General features: G+C 39.3%; 2 protein-coding genes across 7 annotated transcripts in view; both read left to right on the top strand.

Moving 5' to 3' along the window:
- Window positions 1–16191, top strand: part of LOC136347008 (GDNF-inducible zinc finger protein 1-like) — an 84904-nt gene extending 68713 nt beyond the window's left edge. For all 6 annotated transcript variants that reach the window (XM_066296633.1, XM_066296634.1, XM_066296629.1 and 3 more), the window contains 4 exons: window positions 5443–5698; window positions 5759–6124; window positions 6325–6544; window positions 6601–16191. In XM_066296633.1, the coding sequence (XP_066152730.1) occupies window positions 5443–5698; window positions 5759–6124; window positions 6325–6544; window positions 6601–6832 (1074 nt within the window). In that variant the 3' untranslated portion in view covers window positions 6833–16191. The remainder of the gene's footprint in view (window positions 1–5442; window positions 5699–5758; window positions 6125–6324; window positions 6545–6600) is intronic.
- Window positions 16192–19274: 3083 nt separating this feature from the next.
- Window positions 19275–20475, top strand: LOC136346976 (mast cell protease 1A-like). The gene is made up of 6 exons (XM_066296560.1): window positions 19275–19409; window positions 19482–19552; window positions 19607–19707; window positions 19768–19918; window positions 19969–20235; window positions 20296–20475. Exons 1-6 carry the CDS (start codon window positions 19358–19360, stop codon window positions 20443–20445), a joined length of 792 nt encoding a protein of 263 aa, XP_066152657.1. The 5' UTR covers window positions 19275–19357; the 3' UTR covers window positions 20446–20475.
- The last annotated feature ends 2103 nt before the right edge of the window (window positions 20476–22578 follow it).

Here is a 22578-nt window from a genome sequence, read left to right as displayed (position 1 = left end):
GGGAGATTTCGGCACGTGAAAGCGTTTATAGGGGTAAGATCAAGCCCGTTGGGTAAGCAATTATTATTAGGCGCATTCGCCAATTGTACAGATTATTAATGACCCGTGAAACTAAAATTTTCTATGAGCAAAAATTTATTATAACGTCAAGTTTGTTTGGCCTCCCATTTTTTTCAATTCGATAATTTACGCCACCTTAATTATACAAGGTGTTCCGTAAACATATCAACAAACTTTTTGGGCATGTTGACCTCATAGAAACAAATATTTAGACCCCAATAAAGTTAGGAGCGAAATTGCTTCGTTTCCAAGGTACAACGTGTGTAATTTCTTATATTAAAATTTTTTGTTTAATATTTCAAAAACGGTTTGGGATAAAGACATCAAATTAGGGTCACGCCATGACGGACTAAAAGTTCATGTTTCGGAGTTCGCAGAATTTCCACCTCCACCAGTGGCGTCGTGTGTGGCTATTCGATTGGACGTTTTTAATTTAAAAAATTATTCGCCGCTAATTTTTTCGACACGAACATATTTTTTAAATGTTTTATCAGTTCTTAGTAAAAAAAAAGTTACCTTAGTGTTTTGTTGCTTAAGTGGTCGTTTTCAAGATGAAAAATAATTTCTCATTCCTGAGCCGACCAACGCCCGGTATAGGTCTCTAGGCGCAATTTTTTATTTTATTTTTTTAGGAAAAAGCAATCTAAAAGTCTTTTGGTAGAAATAGAGGACAGGAAGACAAAAATGCGGGACACATGTCTCGTCGCAAAATACTGCTCTCCTTCCAAAATATGGTCTCATTAAATTCTCAACCATTTGCATATATAAAAACGTTGGATGGCTGCACGGACGCCACTGATGTAGGTGGAAATATTTTACCTACTCCAAAACATGCACATTTATCTCGCCATGGTATATCCGCAATTTCATAATTTCATGTCCTTATCTCAAACCGTTTTCGAGATTTTTTTTAGTTTTTTAATAAGAAATTACACACTCTGAGCCTTGGAAACGAAGCGATTTAGGACCTAATTTCATTCGATCTAAATATTTGTCTTTATGAACTGTGCATCCCCTGAATGTTCGTCAGTACATTTATTGAACGTCCTGTCTAATAAACGTAAATTCTAGAGTCCAGCTTTACCGCTTACTTATTTTTTCATTAATTCACCAATTTCACAGATAAACGAGGAGACATGCTATAACACGTAGCAAGAATGCATGGAGGGATTTGCCTTAATTTAGAAAATTTGATAGATCATATAATCTTGACGAAATGGAGCAAAAGAAACACTCTGGACAGAGGCGTAGTAATTATCCGAAGCATTCACTAGCTTCACAAGTTGTTAGGGGAATTTCAATTAAACTCTGTTAAAGAAACTTATTGTGAAATGCCGGGCCAGTTACTAAATTTGATAGTTAAGTAAGCCGAACAAAAGTAATGGAAAACACCTAGACTAGGGTGTGGTGAGTCTGAAACATTCACCAATTCTGCAAGTTAATAGCGACATTTTCGTTTAACACAATACCGGGGGAAAATTGAGAAATTTTAATTGATTTTTAAAATTTGGGTGCTCATCGACCTCACTGAGGTGCTCAATAAAAAAAATACCATGAAATCGAGCCTGATAATCATTTGAAGCATTCGCAAATTCCACAGATAGCTGAAGAGATTTCGGGCGAAAATCTATCAAAAATGTAGTGAGAAATTGTGGGTAATTTTAGAAATGTGACACTTCGTACAACCCCGATGAAACTGGAAAAAAATTGTACTCTTGGGCGCGGTCAGTTTTAGCTATTTTCAGTAGCGTTCGCCAATTTGACGGGTTAACGGAACGCTTTAAACTGGAACAAAGGGGAGAGAAATACGTCGAGTAATTCTAGTTCTTACTGGTCATTATTTTATTTAAAACCTCAGAGTCCATACAACCTTGGATTAAGCAATAAGCGCGAACGTTCCGACACAGCTAAACGTATTAAGGCGTTGATTACTACTTTTGCTTAAAGAAATTTCGCAATTAATTAGATTTCCACGAGGATAAATGATTTTTCTTCCACTTCGTTTGTGTCGAATTTTCGATTTTTCTCAAAATCATTTTTGCCGTTTCCGAAACGAGCGTGGAGAAATCTTGGCATGGTGGCATCCAATTCAGTGAAATCGTCGGGATCGGACTATGCGTACCGCACATGAAAAACCAATGGAAGCTCTGAACAGACTTCAGATTCCTAAATTGTCTAATCAAACGGAAAATTCTAATTTAATAGAGGGAAATAGCAATCCTTAGTATCCTTTATAGATGGTAATTTTTCAAGTCTATTATTGAGAAGGTTTGGTAAATACTAGTAACTTCGATGATTAGTAAGTTATCGATTACAATCTTCAGTTTAGAGAATAATCCTAAACCGTGACTAAAATAGAACTGGCTGCAGTTTTTTATCCGATAAGTTTAATGTTCCTACGCTAATATATTATTACAGAACCTGTGTTAATAAACATATTGTTAATATTTAAATAAACATTAGTTGAAATAGTTTAATTATTATTGTACAATAGTAAATTATATCTACTCAACCTTTAATAGTACTTAATGTTCACCCGCTGAGACCCTTTTTATTCTGTAGCAAAAATAGCACTTTACTTCATATATGTATGGATTCGGTTCTTAGGGAGTTTGTTATAGTATAATTCCCACCAAGGGCATTGCGAAACGTCAAGTTTTCCAACCGCTAGACAACAATCAGACATGATCGTTAAGCCGAAGTAGTACCAGTGGCCGGCCCTTTTCTGCTTCGAAGTTAAAGTTATTGCCCGGTGCCGAAAGGTGTACGACGTCGGGTACCGTATCCGCCTAGTATGGACAGATAGATGGACTTCCACATGACCTAATGTCAAATCGCCCAGTAGTAAACATGTTAATAGGTCCATTGGGAGGGCAGGGCAGGGCCGGGCATAGGTCAATTTTTATGGTTCTCGCAGTAACAGACGAACACTCCTTCGTCAGAACCAATGGAGGCGCGACTCTGTATAATTGCGTACACCCACAATTAAGTTCTGTATAATTTCGTTATTAATATGCCACCTTCATTTCATTTGCAGAAATTGCCGTTTTCACCGAACAATTCTCGTTACTTATTTATGACTCCCATATGGGCGGTTTTATGGGGCGACAGAAAAACTTGGCCGATTTGAATGAGGCATTGATTGTATGAAACATATTCATAAATTAGTTGTCGTTGAGTATGTTTTGTAGTGGGTTAGTAGTTCTGATTGTTGTCGGTAGAGTTCCAGGCGCAATTTTCTTTCCCTGCGGGGGCCACACTGTTCGGCTTGGTATTAACGAAAACTGCTTCCCGGTTGCAAAAAAAGCCCCTTTTATTATTATTTTCTCGTGAAATATTGGTGGGAGTTACTATGCGAATGCATTTTCGTTACACTCAGCTATCTGTAGCCGGGACTATACCTACTATCTATTTTTCCGAACAGCATCTGTTAGTGAGAGATGTAGACATTTATCTATTGATAACCTGCTTAGAATTTTAAACTATTAAGTTTCCTTCATGTCATAAAGAATACGCTTGTTTCCCTCGTTAAAAACCATCATAGTGTATGCCCCTTTGTTATATGCATCTCTTGTTATTTCTGATATATTATTTATGTTCCGTTTCTTCAGGCACCATATTATTAATTAACATAGATACATACATACTAGAGTTATTAATTATTAGAATTTTTTATTTGCCTTATGTCTGCAATGCTTACCTTAATAAAAGATGCATATCATAGTTGTAAAAACAATTTTGGACAAATAAAAGATCTGTAAATACACTAGTTATTGATTTCGTCTCTGCCCCCCTCTCTCACCCAGCCCCATTTCACAGCGGGATCACTGCAAACGCAGCTAAGACACACGAGAAATTTTTAAACTGCACGAATTCGGATGAAATCACATGACAACGGTTTGACAACAGTCGTGTCCTAGCAACGGAACAATTGAAGAGCAGCCGGCGCACGGCGCTTTAGCGTTTAAGGCGCGTAATTTCCTTTTTGCTCGAATTGATCGGTTTTAGCGGGAAAGTGATTTTTTCCCAAGTAACGGACGCTCTATCGGAAAATTCACAAGAACGCAAAAAGATGGGAAATTAAATTTACTGTCAGGTTGTCAAACGTTTTAGCCGTTAGTTAGATTAAGGTTTAGAAAAATTGCGTAATTTGAAAGTGACCCACTCCCGAACCGCCCGTTATTGAGCTCTCGTCCACTTCAAATTTTCGGCAAATGAAGACGTCGATTAATTTCCCAAACTTGGTTACTTTAGGTCAAAGTCCGCCAGAAACACACGATTTTTTCCAAATTGTCTTGTCCACGGTCCGAAGCCGATATCCCCGCTACCGTAGAGGTCCGAGAAAAACTTAATACAAAAAATTCGACGTGTTGTAAGATGCCTGCACGCACCTGTACTTTATCGGTGAACCACCCTGTAGAATATTGATGAAAAAAATAACTAGCGCTAAAGACGTGTGCCCAGCACAGTTTCGACGGAATTGCAAAACGTCCCAAGTGCTTAATTTGGAATACCCTCCTGGTCGTTGGGCCCCATCACAAACGGCCTTGTGCTGAATTTCTAGTTTTTTTTCATTATTCAGAAAATTTAATAGGAAAAATGCATCTGAAAAAATATCTTTGAACCAAAATTTTTACTTCTCCCGCTCCATGGCCCCATGGAAGATATTGAATTTTAGACATACCAGCTACGCCATCAGAGGTCTCGGCCAAGAATCGAAGATACTCCGAGCCCGCACATCTTTTTCCATGCTCTCATGGAGAACAGCCAATTTCGATTTTTTCTTTAAAAAAACCCCCAACTAAGCAACAGATGTACATTGTAATGTGTAATTACGATAGAGGTAATTCGAGGCAACCCTACCTAAATTAATCTCGCTCACGAGGATTCATTAATCCATTTCAGAGTATTTTCTAATCCGGATGGGTTATGCCTACTTTACTGTACTCCTAGCAGTTGAACTAGAAGAAACATTGCCGGACTGTTGCGATTTTTTTTTTTCCGTTATACGTTGGCTACATTGGCGTAAAGTGCGTATTTCGCAGTGCTGCCAAACTAACATTTAGCAATCTCAAGGTTATTACATGCCTCAAATTCATAATTTTACTAACGATTGATATAGTTGACTGTAATGCAGTTTTCATTAAATTATTCGACTTCAGTAGATAAATGAAATAAGATTTACGTATCATTTCATCGCATCGATCCTCGTTCTGCAACTTGGATTCGTGCGCCAATATGATTTATATATTATGTTCATATTAATGTGAAATTTGCATATTGATGTTCTAAATGTTACAGTCTCTCTGAAATCGAGTTATATTATATATCTTTCCTCGGTGAATTGAAATGGTATAAGTATAGATCGATTTATTTTTACAGCCTATTCCTGACGTCGAACAACGCAGCGGTTCCTCCCTAGAACGACCTCCGTCCTCAGCGTCCTCATCACGCGCCTCCACTCCCGGAGCTCCTCTTCTCCACTTTCCACTAGCAGGTCTTCTGGAAGCGGGCCTGGTACCACCCCTTGACGGCCTCGGAGCCACCGCCTTCCGATGCGGTGCTTGTTTGGCCGGATTCCCTTCACCGTGGCTTTTGGAACAACACGCCGCCCTTCAGCATCTACCCGGAGCTGCTGGTGAGCCGACCGGTCACAAGTAACTGCCAAAGAGTCCCAGAACCAAAATTTCTCCCTCAGGTCCTGACAAACCCTTCGTGTGTGATCAATGCGGCCAGTCCTATCGGTACCGGTCAGCCTACGTGAAACATCGAGAACAGAACCACCGCGCCCGCCTTCCGGCTGACAAGCTCTTTTCTTGCGATGTCTGTGGCATGCAGTTTAGGTACCTCAAGTCATTCAAGAAACACCGCCTGAACCACGCATTGGAGCGACTGCATGGAAGTCGAAGGGTTTCTGGGGATTCTTCGGCCCCGGTGTCGGCCTTACCGCCCAGCGACCAAGGCAGCGATCAGGTGTCCAGCAGCAACGAAGCGCTCATTGACCGCGACGAAGATATTCCAGATGTTAAAGTTAAGACTGAACCCGAGGCGGAAGACACTCCTGGTAAATGAAATTGTTTCGTTCCCTGGCCTCAGGGAAAAATCGCAAATGCGCTGTTATCTTTAGCGTCAAGCCGGCTTCAGTAGAAACAAAGCGTCTGAGCAACGCTAAGGCTCTATTTCAATGTTTCTTATGTTGTTGCGGCAAAGTTTCAAACGAACTGATGATTCGGTTCTGTTAACCAAGTGCGTCCTTTTCCACAGGTTGTGAGGGTGGTTCTACATCCGACACAGAGAAGCTTGAAGCTGAGCAAGATGACACAATCGATTCTAGAATTAGCGGTAGCTTGGCAACGTCCGCTGCAGCACTAATCCGGTCAGAACCTACTGACAGCTCTGCCCTGGCCACATTGCTGCGCAACGAAACCAACGACACCACTGATCGACAAAGAGAACGGAGGTTTGCTTGTCCGTTTTGCGGAAAGTGCGTCGAACAATTTCCTGCAATGAAGTTTTCTTCATGTCATGATGTGATTTCAGGTGTGTCAGATCCAAAGAAAATCTTAAACTGCACGTAAGGAAACACACAGGAGAACGTCCCTTCGTTTGTCTATTCTGTGGTAGGGCCTTTGGTGGGAAGAGCGACTTGACGAGGCATTTGAGGATTCATACTGGAGAACGGCCCTATCACTGCGACATGTGTGGGAAGTGCTTCGCACGCGCAGACTACTTGTCCAAACACCTTACAACGCACATAAATACGCCGCGCTAGACGCACGTCAACTTTTCCATCCTTTTCTATCCATTTTTACATGTCTTTTGCTCCGAGCCACTGGCCTTTTCGTTTCCTTAGCTCGAGAACCCTTCAACAGGGTCAATAGGCCGATCTGCTGCTCTATTCCCTAATGGGAAACGGGATTAAATTGGGGATAGGTCATTAGTATCGCTAGCAGCATCTTGAGGAGTAACAGTTGGAAACTGTTGCCTAGTACCGTCCTCAGTACCAGCCTAAAACGCATCCGGTTCATTGTTTATTTGGCTGTGAATAAACTTTAGGTTTTGTGATATACTTACCGTAACAGATTTTTATTTACTTTTTTACAGATTGATGAACAATAGTTAGTGAGTTACCAAAACTTAAGCAATACTAAGTGGCATTGACACAGTTTCTCTAGTCAATGATTGTAATATTGCAGAATTCGTCCGATATTAGTCTTTGTTGAGGACCTCAAGCTCTACGTAGTTCGATAGACGAGTGTTAAAGAGAATATTTCAGTAAACTTTTATACTCATTCTTAAGATAAGAGGTAAAACGAGGGCGCGGAGATCTAGGGGCATGTGCATGTACAGGGTGCTCCGAATTCGACTGTGCTCACGGGGATCTCGAAAACCATTAGCGACACAGAGCGATTATATGCGATCGAAGCTGTGCAATTAAGTATTAGCACATAAAATATAAACAAAATAAAAGATCATTCAGCGCTTTTTTTAATGCTATTGACGTGACGGTACAAGTATCTCATAATATATACAGGGAGTTTCATGTGAATGTCGTCGAACTTTCGGGAGATGTAGGGCTCATGAAAACAAGCATTTAGGTCGAAATTGCGGGGCCGAAATCGCTCCGTTTCCGAGGTACGGAGTGTTCGAATTCCAGTTTTTCATTTATTTCAAAACCATTTAAATCGCATTGCGTTCGGTTTCCATGACAACGGCGAAACGAGCGACATGACTATGGTGCAGCATTATGATACGTGGAAACGTTTCTACGCGTGTAAAGGGCTTCGAATTTAACGGAACCTTACTAAAAAAAAAATAATTAATTTTTACCAAAGAATTTAAAAGAACTTGCACTGGGAAACCCATATTAGTTTTATGGTGGACACGGGAACGAAGAATCATTTTTTTTCTTGAACTTGAACGATCTCTACCTTGAAAACGGACACTTGAACAACAAAACACTAGGAGGAATTTTTATTAAGAACTTGTGGAATATTCAAAAAATATAATGTTATTAAAAACAGTCAGTGGCGTCCAATTTTTTAAACTAAAAACGTCCCATCGAAGGGCCGCGCAGACGTCGCTGGTGCAGGTGGAAATATGCTTTCTACTCTAAAATATGTACATTTATCGCGCCACGGCGTGTCCCTAATATCGTGCCCTTGTCCCAAACCGTTTTTTAAATATTTAAAGAATAAGAAATTGAGTACTGCATCTTGGAAATGAAGGGATTTCGGACATAACTTTATTCCATTTAAATATTTGTTTTTATCGACTCTACACAGCCCGGAAGTTTGTCGGCATGTTTATGAAGTGCCCTGTATACGATGTCCCATTAAAACTGATTACGTTTAATTGCGGATAATACACGTAGTCTTGAAAAACATCACTGGGTCATACGGCAAAAATTCTTCAAGGTCCAGTTTTACCATCTAAATATTCTTATTGGACAAATAAATTATAGGAGGAGTCCCAAAATTCTGGGTTTTTTAAATTTTTCGTATGTAAGAACCCCAGATGGTGATAACATTGCCCAATTTCATTTTATAAAAATCCCAGCAAAACCTTCGAATTTGAGACACCCTCCGTGGATAGTAGCTACTGGCAGTTTCCGAGTTTGACAAGTGACTGAGGCTAGAAATTTAGAATTTTGCAATAACAAAACTGATTTCGCATTTAACAACAGGAAGAGTGCAATTTTAACGCTGATTAGCGAAAATTCAAAGTTAAGCATAATTTTTTTTCGAACTGGGATTATCGACCGTGCAATTCGAACGTCTGAAATCTGCGCAAGCGCTTGAGCAAACTGAGAAACTAAAGTGAGAGCGCCAAATTTCTCCAAAAAAATGCAACTTTGATTTTTGTCCGAACTTCTCCCAATAGATTTCAAAGCATAGATTTAACGAAGATCTATGTTTGTCTGATTTTTTGAACCCCATGTATATTAGCCGTTCCAACAGAGAAGTCAAAAAAAATCCAGACCGTCAAAAATATATAGAAGACTTATAGATGGGCACTGCTTGCTGACTATTCCTGGCGATTCCAGGATTCTTCTCTGGTGGAACAAGCTTAGCGTGTATTCTAGAATACCTCTTGAGGAATTTTAACCAGAGGAGTGTATCGGCGAAGGTCATGGTTGGGCCCAGAAAGTAAATAGAGATAACGATGTTTAGTAGCCCTTTTGTCATTAATCAAGTCCATTCGGATTAAAACTTCCGGTGGTGGATGCTCCCTCTATTTTTATTCGATCACCCAATTCTGTGTGTACCTCTCAACCTACATATGACAAAAGGTTGGATGTGAGGCTTTGCAAGACACATTACCATACATCATGACATATACATAGGGAAATAAGCTAGAAACAATAGTGGGTTAATGACAAAATTAAACGTATGTTAACTTCGAGTCCTCGATTATAGCAGAGGGTCAAATGTGCCCTTGTTGGTTTGCCTTTTGTCTTCAGGCTAGTAGAGGGAGAGAGTTAGAACTGAAAAGTAATAATGCCCGAATAAAATTGCAAAATAGTAATACTCGGATTACAATTGAGAATATTTGGTTCGTGCCGTTTTGTCCACAAGTGCGGAAGACATCATCAAACGCGACGAGATCACTAAACGATCGACGGCCGAAGTTCTCTTCTCTCTTTCTCGATGCTCACTGTTGATTAAAGGGCTAATTGGTACCGGACAGTAGCAGAGTCCGGTGCATTTATGCGCTCCTTCCTTGATGGTGGGGGGCGAAGGATCGGCGCAGTGGAACTAAACTCACGATTCCACGCCGAACTAGGTTAACGCGTGAAATAAATGGATCAATAAAAAACTTATTCCTCTGTAACTTTGTCGTACATAAATATCTCAGTTTCCTCTTTTGGTAAACCTTGGACAGGATTGGCGGAATTGATGTAGGTTACTCATTCTATGCAAACGCCGGTAACTCGGCGAACAAAATAATTTCCGCTGTAGTGATAAAACCAGAACAAATCGTTCATTGATTTGCATTTTGCATTTCTATAGGAATTATCGACCTGCTAGAGTTTGTCATCTTGACACTAAGTATTGTTAACTTGAAAGACTTCATCTCCCACGAGCGCGCGAAACTAGTACGTTACATTACAAGCCAAGAAAGTAGCTCTTATCGCACGAGTCGTAGGCGAGGGTAGAAAACACTCCAGCATCTCAAGAGGTTTATATGTGAGTTGTGCTATTTTTCCCAAGCCTGCGGACCATATACAAAAAGCTTCCCGTCGCTACTGGAAACGAGACCCGGGTTATTTTAGTGGAAATTCCACATTTCCTCATTATAGATGGGCACTTTCATAAGTGCCGTGAACAAGGCTCCGTTTTTGGCACACTTTCCGGAAGTCTGGATAAAGCAGTATATCGAGCGAGTAACCGTTTCTGGGATGAATCTTATCCCGTCGTGACCTCTTGCGCTGTTGAATTGTACAGAAAATGTTGAACAACTGTACGGAAGACTGCTGTTGAACATACGCTCTGAGTGTCGGTCCCACCGCGACTTGCTACCACCCAAGGGTTACTAGAGAGATCACTGAGACGTTTAAGCGGGACGAGAACTTCAGCGGGATGGGCTAAATCAGCGCGCTTAACTCGGAATCGGAGTAGCACTAGATGCGCGCCCTTGAGCACGCTCCATCTGCGCATGCCTCGCCACCTCCACCGAGGGAGACACCGATAAATGAACCGAACTCGCGAATTACTGCTTCAGTCAGCGTCGACGCGAGTGGTGAGATTTCACTATCGTCGCTTTTGTGAGTGTCCGTGGCAGATGTGGACGAAACGTTAGAAAGCAATTCCATTACGTCGCCGCTTGGACGTACCCAGAGTATTTCCAATTGTATTTTGACCGCTAGTGAGAACCTTGACGGTCCGATAACACTTGAATTTCTAACAGAAATTTCGTAAAGCTTGAGCTCCTGAATTCCTACCACATAGAACAGCGAGTCGATTTCACGTAGACGATTATATACATCGAAGATAAAGATATTTAAAGAAAATATTCATAGCTATTTATTGAACATAAGTATGTCCTGTGCCAAATCAATGTACCTCAAGTTTTAAAGTACTACTTATTCGATAATATATTGGCATAACCGTTCGTATTTCAACCGCTAAGCCCCAAAAAATGAGTCACTTCGATTTGAATTCAGACGAAACTACAGCGCCTACTCTAAGAAATAACAAACTGTCAATTCAACACTGAGCATACTTTACTTAATTGCAGGTATAGTCGCGTGGCTAATTTTTTAGGGGGTAGCTTAGTACTAGGGGTGAACAAGTACGTAGTGAATAAATTTTATTTAAATGTTTAACATCGAGGTTGATCAAGATAGTTTCTATTTTTTTATTCCTCATATATTACATAAACCACAGAGCGTCATCGAACAATAGACTATTATACTGTAAGGTAAAATAAGAATAAATAATATAAAATGCATATTTTGGTTGTGTGTTAAACAATCGCAATATACCTCATAATAGTGAACTTTATTGATGATGTTAAACATTTATTACGTTCTATTATCCATTATAATATACAATGACATAATACACAAATATAGAGTAGTTAAGAATAATAATTTTTATACAGTAAAAAGCGTTGGGGCAAATTTTGATATTTAAGTTCAACAGAAATTCTTCAGTTTCTGTAACACGAGGGTGCCTTTAAATCTTCATTTTTATGGTGAACATACATTTAAGCTTATCTTGTACGTGTAAATTATGTATTACGAGACATTTGGCACAAAATTATTGTTTCGACTTAATATGTATCTAATTCAAGAATAATCGCTGAAAATCGGTTGGAATTTACGGTCAAAAGTAGCAAAAGAAATGTATGTGTAAATCACCATCTGTATAGCAATACAACAATGTCCCAAAGCAAGCCCAATCCTTCCAAAAATAAAATATAATATATTTTAAAATGTAATGTTTTTGCTACAATATTGTTGTATATAAGACGTTCTTAATCTAAAGATAAATGTTCCTACTACGTGTGAATAGCATTTAAGTATATTTTTATCCGATGAGTGTAAATAATGATGAAGAAGATGGGTGACAAGGTTCCATTTCCAAACCGACTCTGGTGATTTTTACTCGCAGGAGAGCGTCAAAAAATTTGAAGAAAAACTCTAATACGCAATATATCTTGTCACCTGATCTATGAGAAGACACAAGAAAAGAATTGTATGAAAACAAAAACAAAGGAGGGGCATAGACTTACTTCGTATTTAATCGTGAATTTTGATGTTGTTTGTCGATGTCTACACTTATAAAAGCTATAAAAAATATTACAAATATTTTAACGCAAATTTCAAATTTAAATTTGAGGCCATGGATATTATGTTTATGTAAAGTCCCTTCCCAAGCTTGAGATAATTCTTCAGGGTAGTTCAGGTCATCGAGTTAGATCTCAGGATGGCGGAGCGAAACGCGTTGATTTTCGAAAATTGACTGTAGCGGCTCGCCGATCTTGCACCCAACTCATCCTCATCCACTTTAAAAATGTGTTGCGTTTCGAGCACCAAATATTCACTAGTAAATTAATGGGAAACGAGTTTCGCTCTGACAGGAGAAATCCGCGAGTTGGCTCTAGGGTTCTTTCTGAATTTCCACCTGGGTCATCACGTCGATGGAGGAATTTACAGTTATCTTTTCTAGTAAATAATAGTTTTCAAAAATATGCAAACGTTTTTATTTCACCAAAAAAAAATGCGCTTTAATTGTAACATACACGTTTTGACGACATTTGTACGGGTATTGAAGGTTTGGGTGTGTGCTGAGCAAATTTCGGTGTCGGGGATCCCGTTAACCATAGGAAATTCTGAACGACGAATAGAGGACCCTCGCTCTCTTTCGCTGAATGCTGCAGTAACTCTATGTATACGCAACTAACATGACAAGGAAATTGAGGAGCGTTTGTCTGAAACGGCCAAAGCCAGACGTTGCTTCTGGCTCTAACACGAGGGACAACCGAGCGTTTTTCACCGCTCCATTAAATTTGGCTCCAAAAAGGCGTTGGGAGTGCCCCAATGGTTCCTCCATCTCCTATAGTTATCGAGGTTTCTCGCGAGAATCATGAAATTTGCTCACCCTCTACGTGTCACCCACAGGTACTTTCTGAATCGTTGAATTCTCATAAATCATACGCAGGTATAACACAGAATTTAGCGAATATTGTCCAACGTTTCGATCAAGAAAAAATGATTTAGAAATTTCGATTTGCCCACGTAAAAATAAACTAATTTTTCACCATCACATCCTTCTTCCTCAGATTTTCCACATTGGTCGTGAGGAAACTGGAAAATTGATCAGAACCGTGGACGTTTCATGAGATGAGTCTCGGACTTGCACTGTTGAGTTCTTTTAAACGACGTTTCGGCCGGTGTTATCTCTGCTCATTGTCGACGTGCTGTGGAGGCGTGGACACTTCGGAAACTAGAGGCGGAAGGACACGAACGAAAAATCAGGACAACGTTGGACGAAGCAAAGCGCGCGCTAAGATTAGAAAAAAGGCGGAGCAGGCAAAGAAATTAAGGACAGAGGGAGGGAAAGCAGAAGAAAATGTCGCCGTGATGGTGGATTCGGCACTGTGTGACAAGTTTTTTTGACGAAAAAAAAATACAAAATAACAATTTGAAACCTCGCAATGACAATACCTGGGGAACAAAAAAATTTATCAAAAATCCTGCGAAAGCATTTCGGCAATATAAAAGAGAACCTAAATGGTGCAGTAGTTGACCCATTTCAATTTTGAAACGTCATCGAGGTGCATCATAATTTCACAAAATTGAATTCTGTCTGAGTCACTGTTCGTGAAAATTTGCACTTTATAAAGGTAAAACTTGTGAAATTTCAGTAATTTTCGTATTTAGTCGCGGGATAAGCCCACTATTGGAGCTTTCTGACAAGTGGATAAAGTCGGGTTTATTGCAAACTGCTCATGAATTTTAATTTTGTCTCCTTTGTGGAGAACTACTGCCTGATCGCCTTTTTTGTCCCGGGACAGAAGCAACTTCTGGAAATTTAGTCACCAGTTGGTGCACGTGCCCGCGTGACTCAGTTTGCTCCGAATGCCTCTTGCCACCAGGCCTCAAGCCACATTGATCCGCTCTACCAAGGCTGATTCAATGAACATAGTTCTCACACGTTCAGCTACTCTGTACAATATTTCTTTAACAATTCGAAAACTACTTTGTTTAATTTATCTTTATGAGGCTCTCAGAGCTTCAAACTACCTGTGTCACAAGCAGCGGGTTGTCATGTGAGATTATGTACGATAGTTATACCGCGTGATCCTAGATAAATGGGGCAAGCGAATATCTCAGTCATCGTATGGACAGCATCATAGTTGGGGTGACTGAGGATAAGTTTGAATCACTTAGTTGAATGGCTCCCATCTCCACGCTACAGAGGTGGTTTCAGAGGATTTTTGTTTTTTTTTTTTGTTTTTCAGGTATAGCCACAGATGCGGCCGCTGCAAGTACTTGATAATGAGCAGAAATAGCACTACTGGAGGTGGAGTTCAAAAAAGTACTTAAAAAGATTAACATTCAATGAAATCGTTCATCTTTGTCTGGCACGTTCAAACAAATGTTGAAACAGTTTATTCGACTTTTGACAGCTGTTTTTGGTGATTTTTTGGATGAGACAAATTGAAAATGAACTTTCGGCGTTTCTCAACTGCGCTCGAAATATCTTAAAAACCGGCTTTTACTTTCCAGTTTCAGCTTCGGGACCTGTTGAAATCTGAAAGAAAGTTAATTTTCAAAATTAAACAAAGTTATCAATTTTTTTTATTTTTTTTTGCAATTTCACAATCTTCGCTCTTTTCAGTATAATCCATACTAGGCGTTGCACCATAGTTTCAGCATTTTTGACGAGAAGCGTGGTGGCTTGTGGAGCAGCAACCTCATCAAACAGGGTGCAAGGTGTGAGAAAAACATACTTTTTTTGTTTCTAAGAAATTGTCTCTCGTAAAGGTGCATACTTCAAAAATTACCTAACTAGTCCCGAAAAGAGAATTACCATTGTGAAGACATTAGTTCCGTAAAAACCAGTTTCGTATCATCAAGTTCGTCAACCTTTTTGTTGGTTCCAATGGAAGTTTCAAAGTGGATTTTGAGCTTTCCCAAAGGTCATTCGAGTTTTCCGAATTTGAATGACCGAACAATGACTCTGGTTGATATCGCGTTGGTTTATTTACCCTATAAATGACGTGGCGATAAATGTTATTCCGCATTGTTTTTGGTGGAAAGGTGGAAAGAGCAATATTTTCCTGCGAACAAACGTAAGTCTATTACCTAAGCACGTATGGCGTTAAGTGACTTTTTTAAGCAGACTTTCAACGGACTTTCAAGTGGTCAAATGCGAAAAAAACTATTTTTGAATTGCTGAAAAACTACTTCAGACTTGGGCATTCGTAGTGTATTAGAAGTTCATTATGTATTATAATAAATAAAATTAATAAAGTTATTGTGGATAAAAAAAAAATCTTTAGAAAAATTAAATTTTCCAGAAATCAACGCGAACTTTCATCAAGCAAACTTAATTGAGACACCATCAAATCAAGTAATTTCCGCTCTTTTAGAATTCGAAATTGAATTTCTCCTCCACCTAAATAACATCAAAACTAAAACGTGAAAGAGAACCGAAGATCAAATGGCAACTTTCATTAGAGATCAAAAGTTTTCTGAGAAAGCAATTTTTTTCTGAGTAGCGAATAAGTTTCTTATATAAGGACAAAGACAGTCTTGTAGATAGAAAATATACAACGGTTTGAACCTTAAAAATATTAAGTAAATCTTAAACAAAGAAGTTATAAAACATTCATGTGCGGCACACGTCGAAGGTGAGATTGCTCAGAAAAAAATATTAAAGAAATAAAATGGTGCTGAACTATATGTGAATGAATATGTGATATAGAAATGTTGATTTGTAGGATTTTAGGATACATACTGATTTTAAGAAGATATTTTAACTGATATTTTTAAAATCTCAGTGTCGCCCGTTCTTACTATTCTATAGTAAGTTTATATAAATGTATTTTGATGTTATGAATCGTATAATATTCCATACACAGTATGTGTACAAATACATCGAATTCTTATATCCACTCAGATGTTTCATTTCCTCCGCTGCTGTTGTGAAGACAAAAATTGAGGTCCAGATCGATCGTTAACCGGTCAAAATTTTCATTTTTAAGTCGAAGAAATTCTATGATTCTCTATGGTTCTATGGTTCTCTTTTACATTACGAAGAGTCCTAGGTAAAAATCCTAAAGGTACTTCGGTTCTTGGAGACGAAATCACCATCTTAAGGGTGCTAACCCCCCGGAAAATCGAACTGATTAGGAGCGGTGGTGTGTGATATGTCCTTCGAATTGGTATGTCGTTTCAGTGAAAACGTTATCACTAGAGACGATGGCACAGCTCGTTGTTAGGACTGGGCAGGTAGGTGAAGGCTTCACTGCCTTTCTTCGACATTATCCTTTTAAATCGGAACCGTGAACGAGGCAGAAATCACTATTTAGGAGTCGTCAGATTGGAGGGCTCCGGTAAAGTCCGATTAACTAACTCCTCGAAGTTTATTGAAAGTTCTCAATAAGACTAAAAAAGAAGGACAAATTATACAGGGGGAGTTTTGCAGCGAGTAGACGCGAATAGCCACAAGTCCGTGGTTTATTCGCACAAGGGATCGAGCGTGCAAGTAGAAACGTACAGAGCAGGTCGAACAACTCGGCGAATCGCGTTTCTGCTCATCGGCTTCATCGGCAATGACTGAACTATTACTGCTGACTGGGCTACTTTATTCGAGCCAACAAAGACATTTCGAATTATTATTATGCGATGTTAAAATTAGCAAATTTGACCGAGAATGGCCAATCGTTCCGTAGACATGTTACCAATATTACGAGAGTATCGACAGAATTACGGGCGTGCTGTAGAGCCAAAAATCGTACACGGCACTTAAATGTAAAATCTAGAAATAGGGAGAACTAATAATTGTTTAATCGCTTTAATGTGTGGAATCTAAAAATTCAAAAATATACAGGATGTTCCATTTGAAACGAGTAACTCGACGTTGACTCCTTCAACTGAAAATAGTAAAAAACAGTGAAGAACCGCGATCTAATGCGTTTCATCGCGCCAAACAATGGGTTCCTGAAACGTTTTCGAGTATCTCGAACCATAACTGGCACATCGCTTTATAATAACTGACTTACTGAGACACCCTGTATATGTACGTATACAGGGTACAGCAGATCGTCATGCAGGTATTTCAAAGAATGGTAGTACTCGGGTAAATAAGAAGTATGCATATATGTACAACCAGTATATTATTAGAATATAACAAGTATATGCTATTATCACAGCAGCTGTAAATATCATAAGCAGCTGTACACAGAGTATTCCTTGATGGATGGTGAAAAGCGAAACGGGTGACTCATGGGCTTATTTAGAGACAAAAACTTCATATAAAAGCATGTCCTCAATTGCTTCCGTTTTGATTTACTGAGTGTTGCAGTTTTATTTTTTTTTTATTTTCATTAATTTCTCTGTTGTTTGTGAAGATAAATAACTCAAAATTGATGGTAAAAATGACTTTAGTATTACGAACAAACTAAAATCACACTTGTTTAAAATACTTTCCAGAGCGTTTCTGTTTTCGTGGTCGCTCTCAATATTTTACATCAGAACTTTTTTTTATGACATTTTTAGAATTTAGTTATTAATTTCAACTTTTTATTCTTCTTCTTTATTTTATTATTTATTTATTTATTTATTTATTCTTCTTCTTGCCTCTTCAGTTTTTTTTTTATTAGGAACATTATCTTAAGAGATATTTGCAAAAATATCGCGCCATTTTCATCTCGTTTGACTTAAGGAAGTGATAAAACGGGAAGGAGGTAAGTTGTTGAAAAATCGCAAGTTCGTGTCAAACTATTCGAGACACACCCGGTATTCTTCATAGAGTCTGACAAGCTTTGAGAAAAAGGATAAAATATATTAAGTCTTGGTAGACGGAGGACATTTTCGGCAATTATTTCGATTATAATCCCAATTAGTAGTTTTACGTCTTGCAAATGTGTCTTAAACTGTTGTTCCTACTGGAAAAAAAACTGAAGAAGCAGAAAAGTTTACAAAAGACATAAGGAATTAAATGAATAAAATCTAAAAATGTCATAAAAAAGTTCTGATGTAAAATTTTTAGAGCGGTCACGAAAAAAATAATCCCTCGTTATTTTTTTACCCCGCCAACACTTAAACAATGAGTTTCCTAATAGACGGTTAGGGCGGAACGGACCCACTCCTCGGCCTGCACGTTCCCCAGATCTAACGCCTTGCGATTTTTTTCTATGGGGTTACTTAAAACAGTTAGTATATCACGATGGAGAAGTAAATAACGTGGAAGAACTACAACACCGCATTGAAAATGCTCGTGATATTATTCGGGATTTTATTTTTGATGCATGTAGTCACTCATGGGCACGCCGAGCAAGACTTTGCATTAACCGAACAAATGGCGACAATTTTGAACAGTTTTCGTAGAACAGAACGCCTTTTACCGGTGAGAATGGCATAATTTTTCATTTTTGTTGCGATTTGGACATCATTCAACTCTCCCATTCTGCAACTTTCGTATAAACAATTTTTGGTAAACCGGCTTCTCTTCGCGAGCTCTACCACCTGTTAAAATAAATGGCTCAACTTCGAGAACACCCTGTATATTTTTTTTCTTCTTATCCAAGTACAGAAACTTTCCAATGCGGCCATCGCCCGGCACAGGCGATGGCACCAATAACACGTAGACAGAAAAAAGTTTTTACAAAAACAATGATAAATTTGGAGTTGAGCAAATTTTTGATAGGAGCTCACCAATAGGAACGCGTCTCAAACACGTGGAGATGGAATGGAATATTCTAAAACTGGCGGTTCTCATTGCCGAAATGAAACGATTGTGGAACTGTGCAATTTGGATCAATTGCCCACGACAAAGGCGAAAGCAGCTTGATATCAGGAAATGAGATTAAAAAAATTTATATCTTTGACCTTCCTACTTTACCATTTTCTAGACAGTATTGATCGATAGGCTTGTGATCAAAATAAATGATCACTATGAAACAACACTTCAGCTTATTTGCAAACAATATAAAGCACTTATAGTAGAAATAGGTATTCAATGAATTTTCGTGAAAGTGATTTTTGTTATCACTCTTACGTATTACATTTCATATTGCAACCATTCACGTTAACAACATTATCTAAAGAATCGCCATCATGCATCGAACTCTCTTCCTCGTTTTAGGATCGTACCTCATTTTAAGGGAAGGTATGCACTGTTTTAAACTCAATTTCAATATTAATTGTTTAATAATTATTAAACGAATTAACAAATTGGCAGGTAGTTCGGCACCAGCAGCAGTTCGAATAGTTAATGGCACCGTAGCTAAGGATGGAGAGTTTCCCTATATAGTACGTAAAGATGATCGTAAGATTACAGCTTTAACCGATTTCTATGCATTTTAGGTAGAACTTCGTAAAGAAAATAACACCTTCCTGTGTGGAGGATCGATAATTGGGAAGAAATGGGTGCTGACCGCTGGTCATTGCGTTCAAAGTGGGATCGTGTAAGTTACGTGTTATTTAGTCGTCGTGCGAATATCGTTAACGCGCCCCTCTACCTTCAGGAAGAACGTAGTATATGGCACCAATACTTTATATAACGAGGAAGAAGTGGACACCTACGTCAATATCTCGAAAGTGCATTTGCACCCAAAATTTAAATATAACTTCACAAAAGTGGGCGCAGTCCCTTTGTATGATGTCGGAATTGTGGAGGTAACCTTTATAGACATCCAAATAAACCCCCTCTAGGCTACGTTCTCTAGCTAGAGAAACCACTTCAATTTTCCGATAAAGTGAGCCCCATCACTCTAACAGACTCCTATTTTGTTCCGTACCACGTTGATGGGACTCTCTGCGGCTGGGGCAGCAACTCTACGACAGGTTTTCTTCAGCGTAAGTTGCAGAAAGTTACACTGCAACTGTTAACTGGACAGGAATGTATCGACCAAATTACTGAATATAGCGGTGAGGAATTCTTCAATCCTGTACACAATCTCTGTAGCGACGATCACTGGAAAGGAGAATGCTTTGTGAGTTGGAGTGATTTGGTTCCTTTCATTTTGTTTCATTTTAAAGTAAACGTTTCACAGGGTGATTCGGGGAGCCCCTATGTGATCGATGATGTTCAACATGGGATTGTGTCGTGGTCTGTTAAGCCTTGCGGCAGCAATCCAGGAACTTACACTCGCATCGGTAATCCCGATTATCGTGATTTTATTAAGAATGTTACTGGCATCTGATTTTCAATAAATCGAAATCTTTTGCGACAGGTTTCATGGAATTATTTTGAAATTTCCCTCAGGTCTCTCCCGCATTTCAAGAGAGAATTTTGGGCCGCCGCTTACTGACGTGACAGGAATACCATCTTGAACCTGGTGGATCTCAGCTCAAGCCCTAGACCCTTTTAAGCGCAGCTTAAGGAACCTTCATTTTAGTCGGAGTTTCGAAATCACGGGACCAACGCGTAAAACAACACCCTGTAAATATCTCAGAAATTATAAAATATATTTCGGCGCTGTTGGTGTTCGACTGCTTGTAGAGCTCCTTGAGACGATTCATCCGTCGCTCAAATCGGAAATGAATTTGAAAAGCTGCAAAAACTCCCTTTCGGAAATTCTCAATGAAAATGACCACATACCCGGAGGCCGAAAGCGACATTATACCGTGTGTCTTAAAAAATTTCAAATCTAGCAGGGCACGGAATTTTTTGAGCGCGGACCCGTACGTCTTTGATATGTTCTGCGTGATCTCGAACGTAACTGAATCAACCTAACCTCACTTAGAAATACGAATCTCTTTATCTGGATTATTAGTTGGTTTTCATTAAAAAGAGCCTTTTGCAAAACTCCACGCACCCGTGTGTTGGTCAGTTAAAGTTTTCTGGGCGCAAATAATGGTTTATACACTTGAACAAAAAGCCTTTATGGTTGAGCCCTCATTTCGGATTGGCGAGTCCATAAACGGAGAATGGACCCATAAAATTCAATCTTGTCTGCAAAAGTTTCGCGAAAAATTCTCCCACATTGCAGTGGTGGTACCGCAATTTCGCGACACTTTGAATTAAGTTGTGAAATTGATTCGTGAAAATGGCACCGTTCGAAGAAAATCGGGAACTGTTTCGATTTTCTCACCGGTCGAAAACAGTGTTGCCAACTTTTCCTCATTATCCGGGATATTAAGAAAACTCTGAAAAATGGCAAAATTGAATTTTCGTAATAAATCAAAAACTAGAGATATTCCAGATTTTATCAAATAATTTTTTTTGCGTCGTACCGAGCCTTGAACTTAGTTATGAGAGTTATTTTCATTTCGATTTATCAAAACCCAACGTAAATGATCTGCATGCAGATAAGCATTAAAAAAATGTAAAAGTACGCGAAAGATAAATTGAAGTAGACAGAATTACTAAAAACTCTTCAAAAACCATATAAATTTAAAGTTTAACATGAAATTGTCCTCACTGTTCACCTATGATGGTCCTGCAACGTCTTTCCACGCTCAAGACCGGGTTATCCAAATTTTGCTGATTAATATTATTCTAGGCCCGTTGGAGAGCTTTTAGGTCTTGAAATTCAATTTAGTTTCGAAAACCCCTTCTCTGCAACATCTCCCAACCACGCTCAATCGGGTCGAGGTCGGGAGATGCTCGGGCCAGTCCAAAACAGGAACATTTTGCTCTTTCAGGAAAGTCCTAGCGGTTCTTGCAGTATGTGTGGGGGGGCATCAAGATGAACCTCAGCGCATACTGCACCGGCATCAGAACGATGATGTTTTTATGTGGAACGAGAGCAGGTTTTTGGAATATTCCCAACTTAATCGTATGCTGATGAAAAACGATTTAGAAGAAGGAGGTTGGTTCTACGGCCAAGTGAAATTCCTGCCCACACCTTGATGGTGCTTCCTCTGTAACTGTGAACTTTCCGTGTGTGCGTGTGTTGAATTCGACTTCGTATACCAGGAGCTCTCCGAGCTCTTCGAGAATCTATATGCAGATCGAATTGAGGCTCATCACTAAACAGAATCCAGTGATCCAGTTCCCATATCGTTTGTTGACATGCCAGTAGAGCGACGAGATTCCCGTGGATTAAAGGTTGGCGTCGGCATGAACTCCTGGAGGTTAAATTGCCTTTTCTCGATCTCTGGTAGATGTTGCGGCTTGAAACAGCTCCATTACGAGCCCCGCGTAAATGATTAATTACTCGGCTGCAGTCACTGTGGCATTTCTTCGAGTTTCTATTCGGACATAACAGTCCGCGCGAGAAGTCCGCCGACGTTAATGTGTCTCTCGTACGCTGCCGATCTCTCGATAACGCTCCGGGTGGTTCTCGTAACATCGGCAACGGCAACTTGCACTAGCTCAGCTTCGAGTGGTT

The sequence above is a fragment of the Euwallacea fornicatus genome, chromosome 25 (assembly GCF_040115645.1).
Source record: "Euwallacea fornicatus isolate EFF26 chromosome 25, ASM4011564v1, whole genome shotgun sequence".
NCBI lineage: Eukaryota > Metazoa > Arthropoda > Insecta > Coleoptera > Curculionidae > Euwallacea > Euwallacea fornicatus.
The sequence above is the reverse complement of the archived record's forward strand: the minus strand, read 5'-3'. Positions and strand labels throughout refer to the sequence as shown.

Coding starts and splice junctions, on each gene's coding strand:
- LOC136346976 (XM_066296560.1), top strand. CDS start 19,358: ATGCATCGAACTCTCTTCCTCGTTTTAGGATCGTACCTCATTTTAAGG. Junction 19,410..19,481: donor GTACCTCATTTTAAGGGAAG/GTATGCACTGTT, acceptor ACAAATTGGCAG/GTAGTTCGGCACCAGCAGCA. Junction 19,708..19,767: donor TGCGTTCAAAGTGGGATCGT/GTAAGTTACGTG, acceptor CTCTACCTTCAG/GAAGAACGTAGTATATGGCA.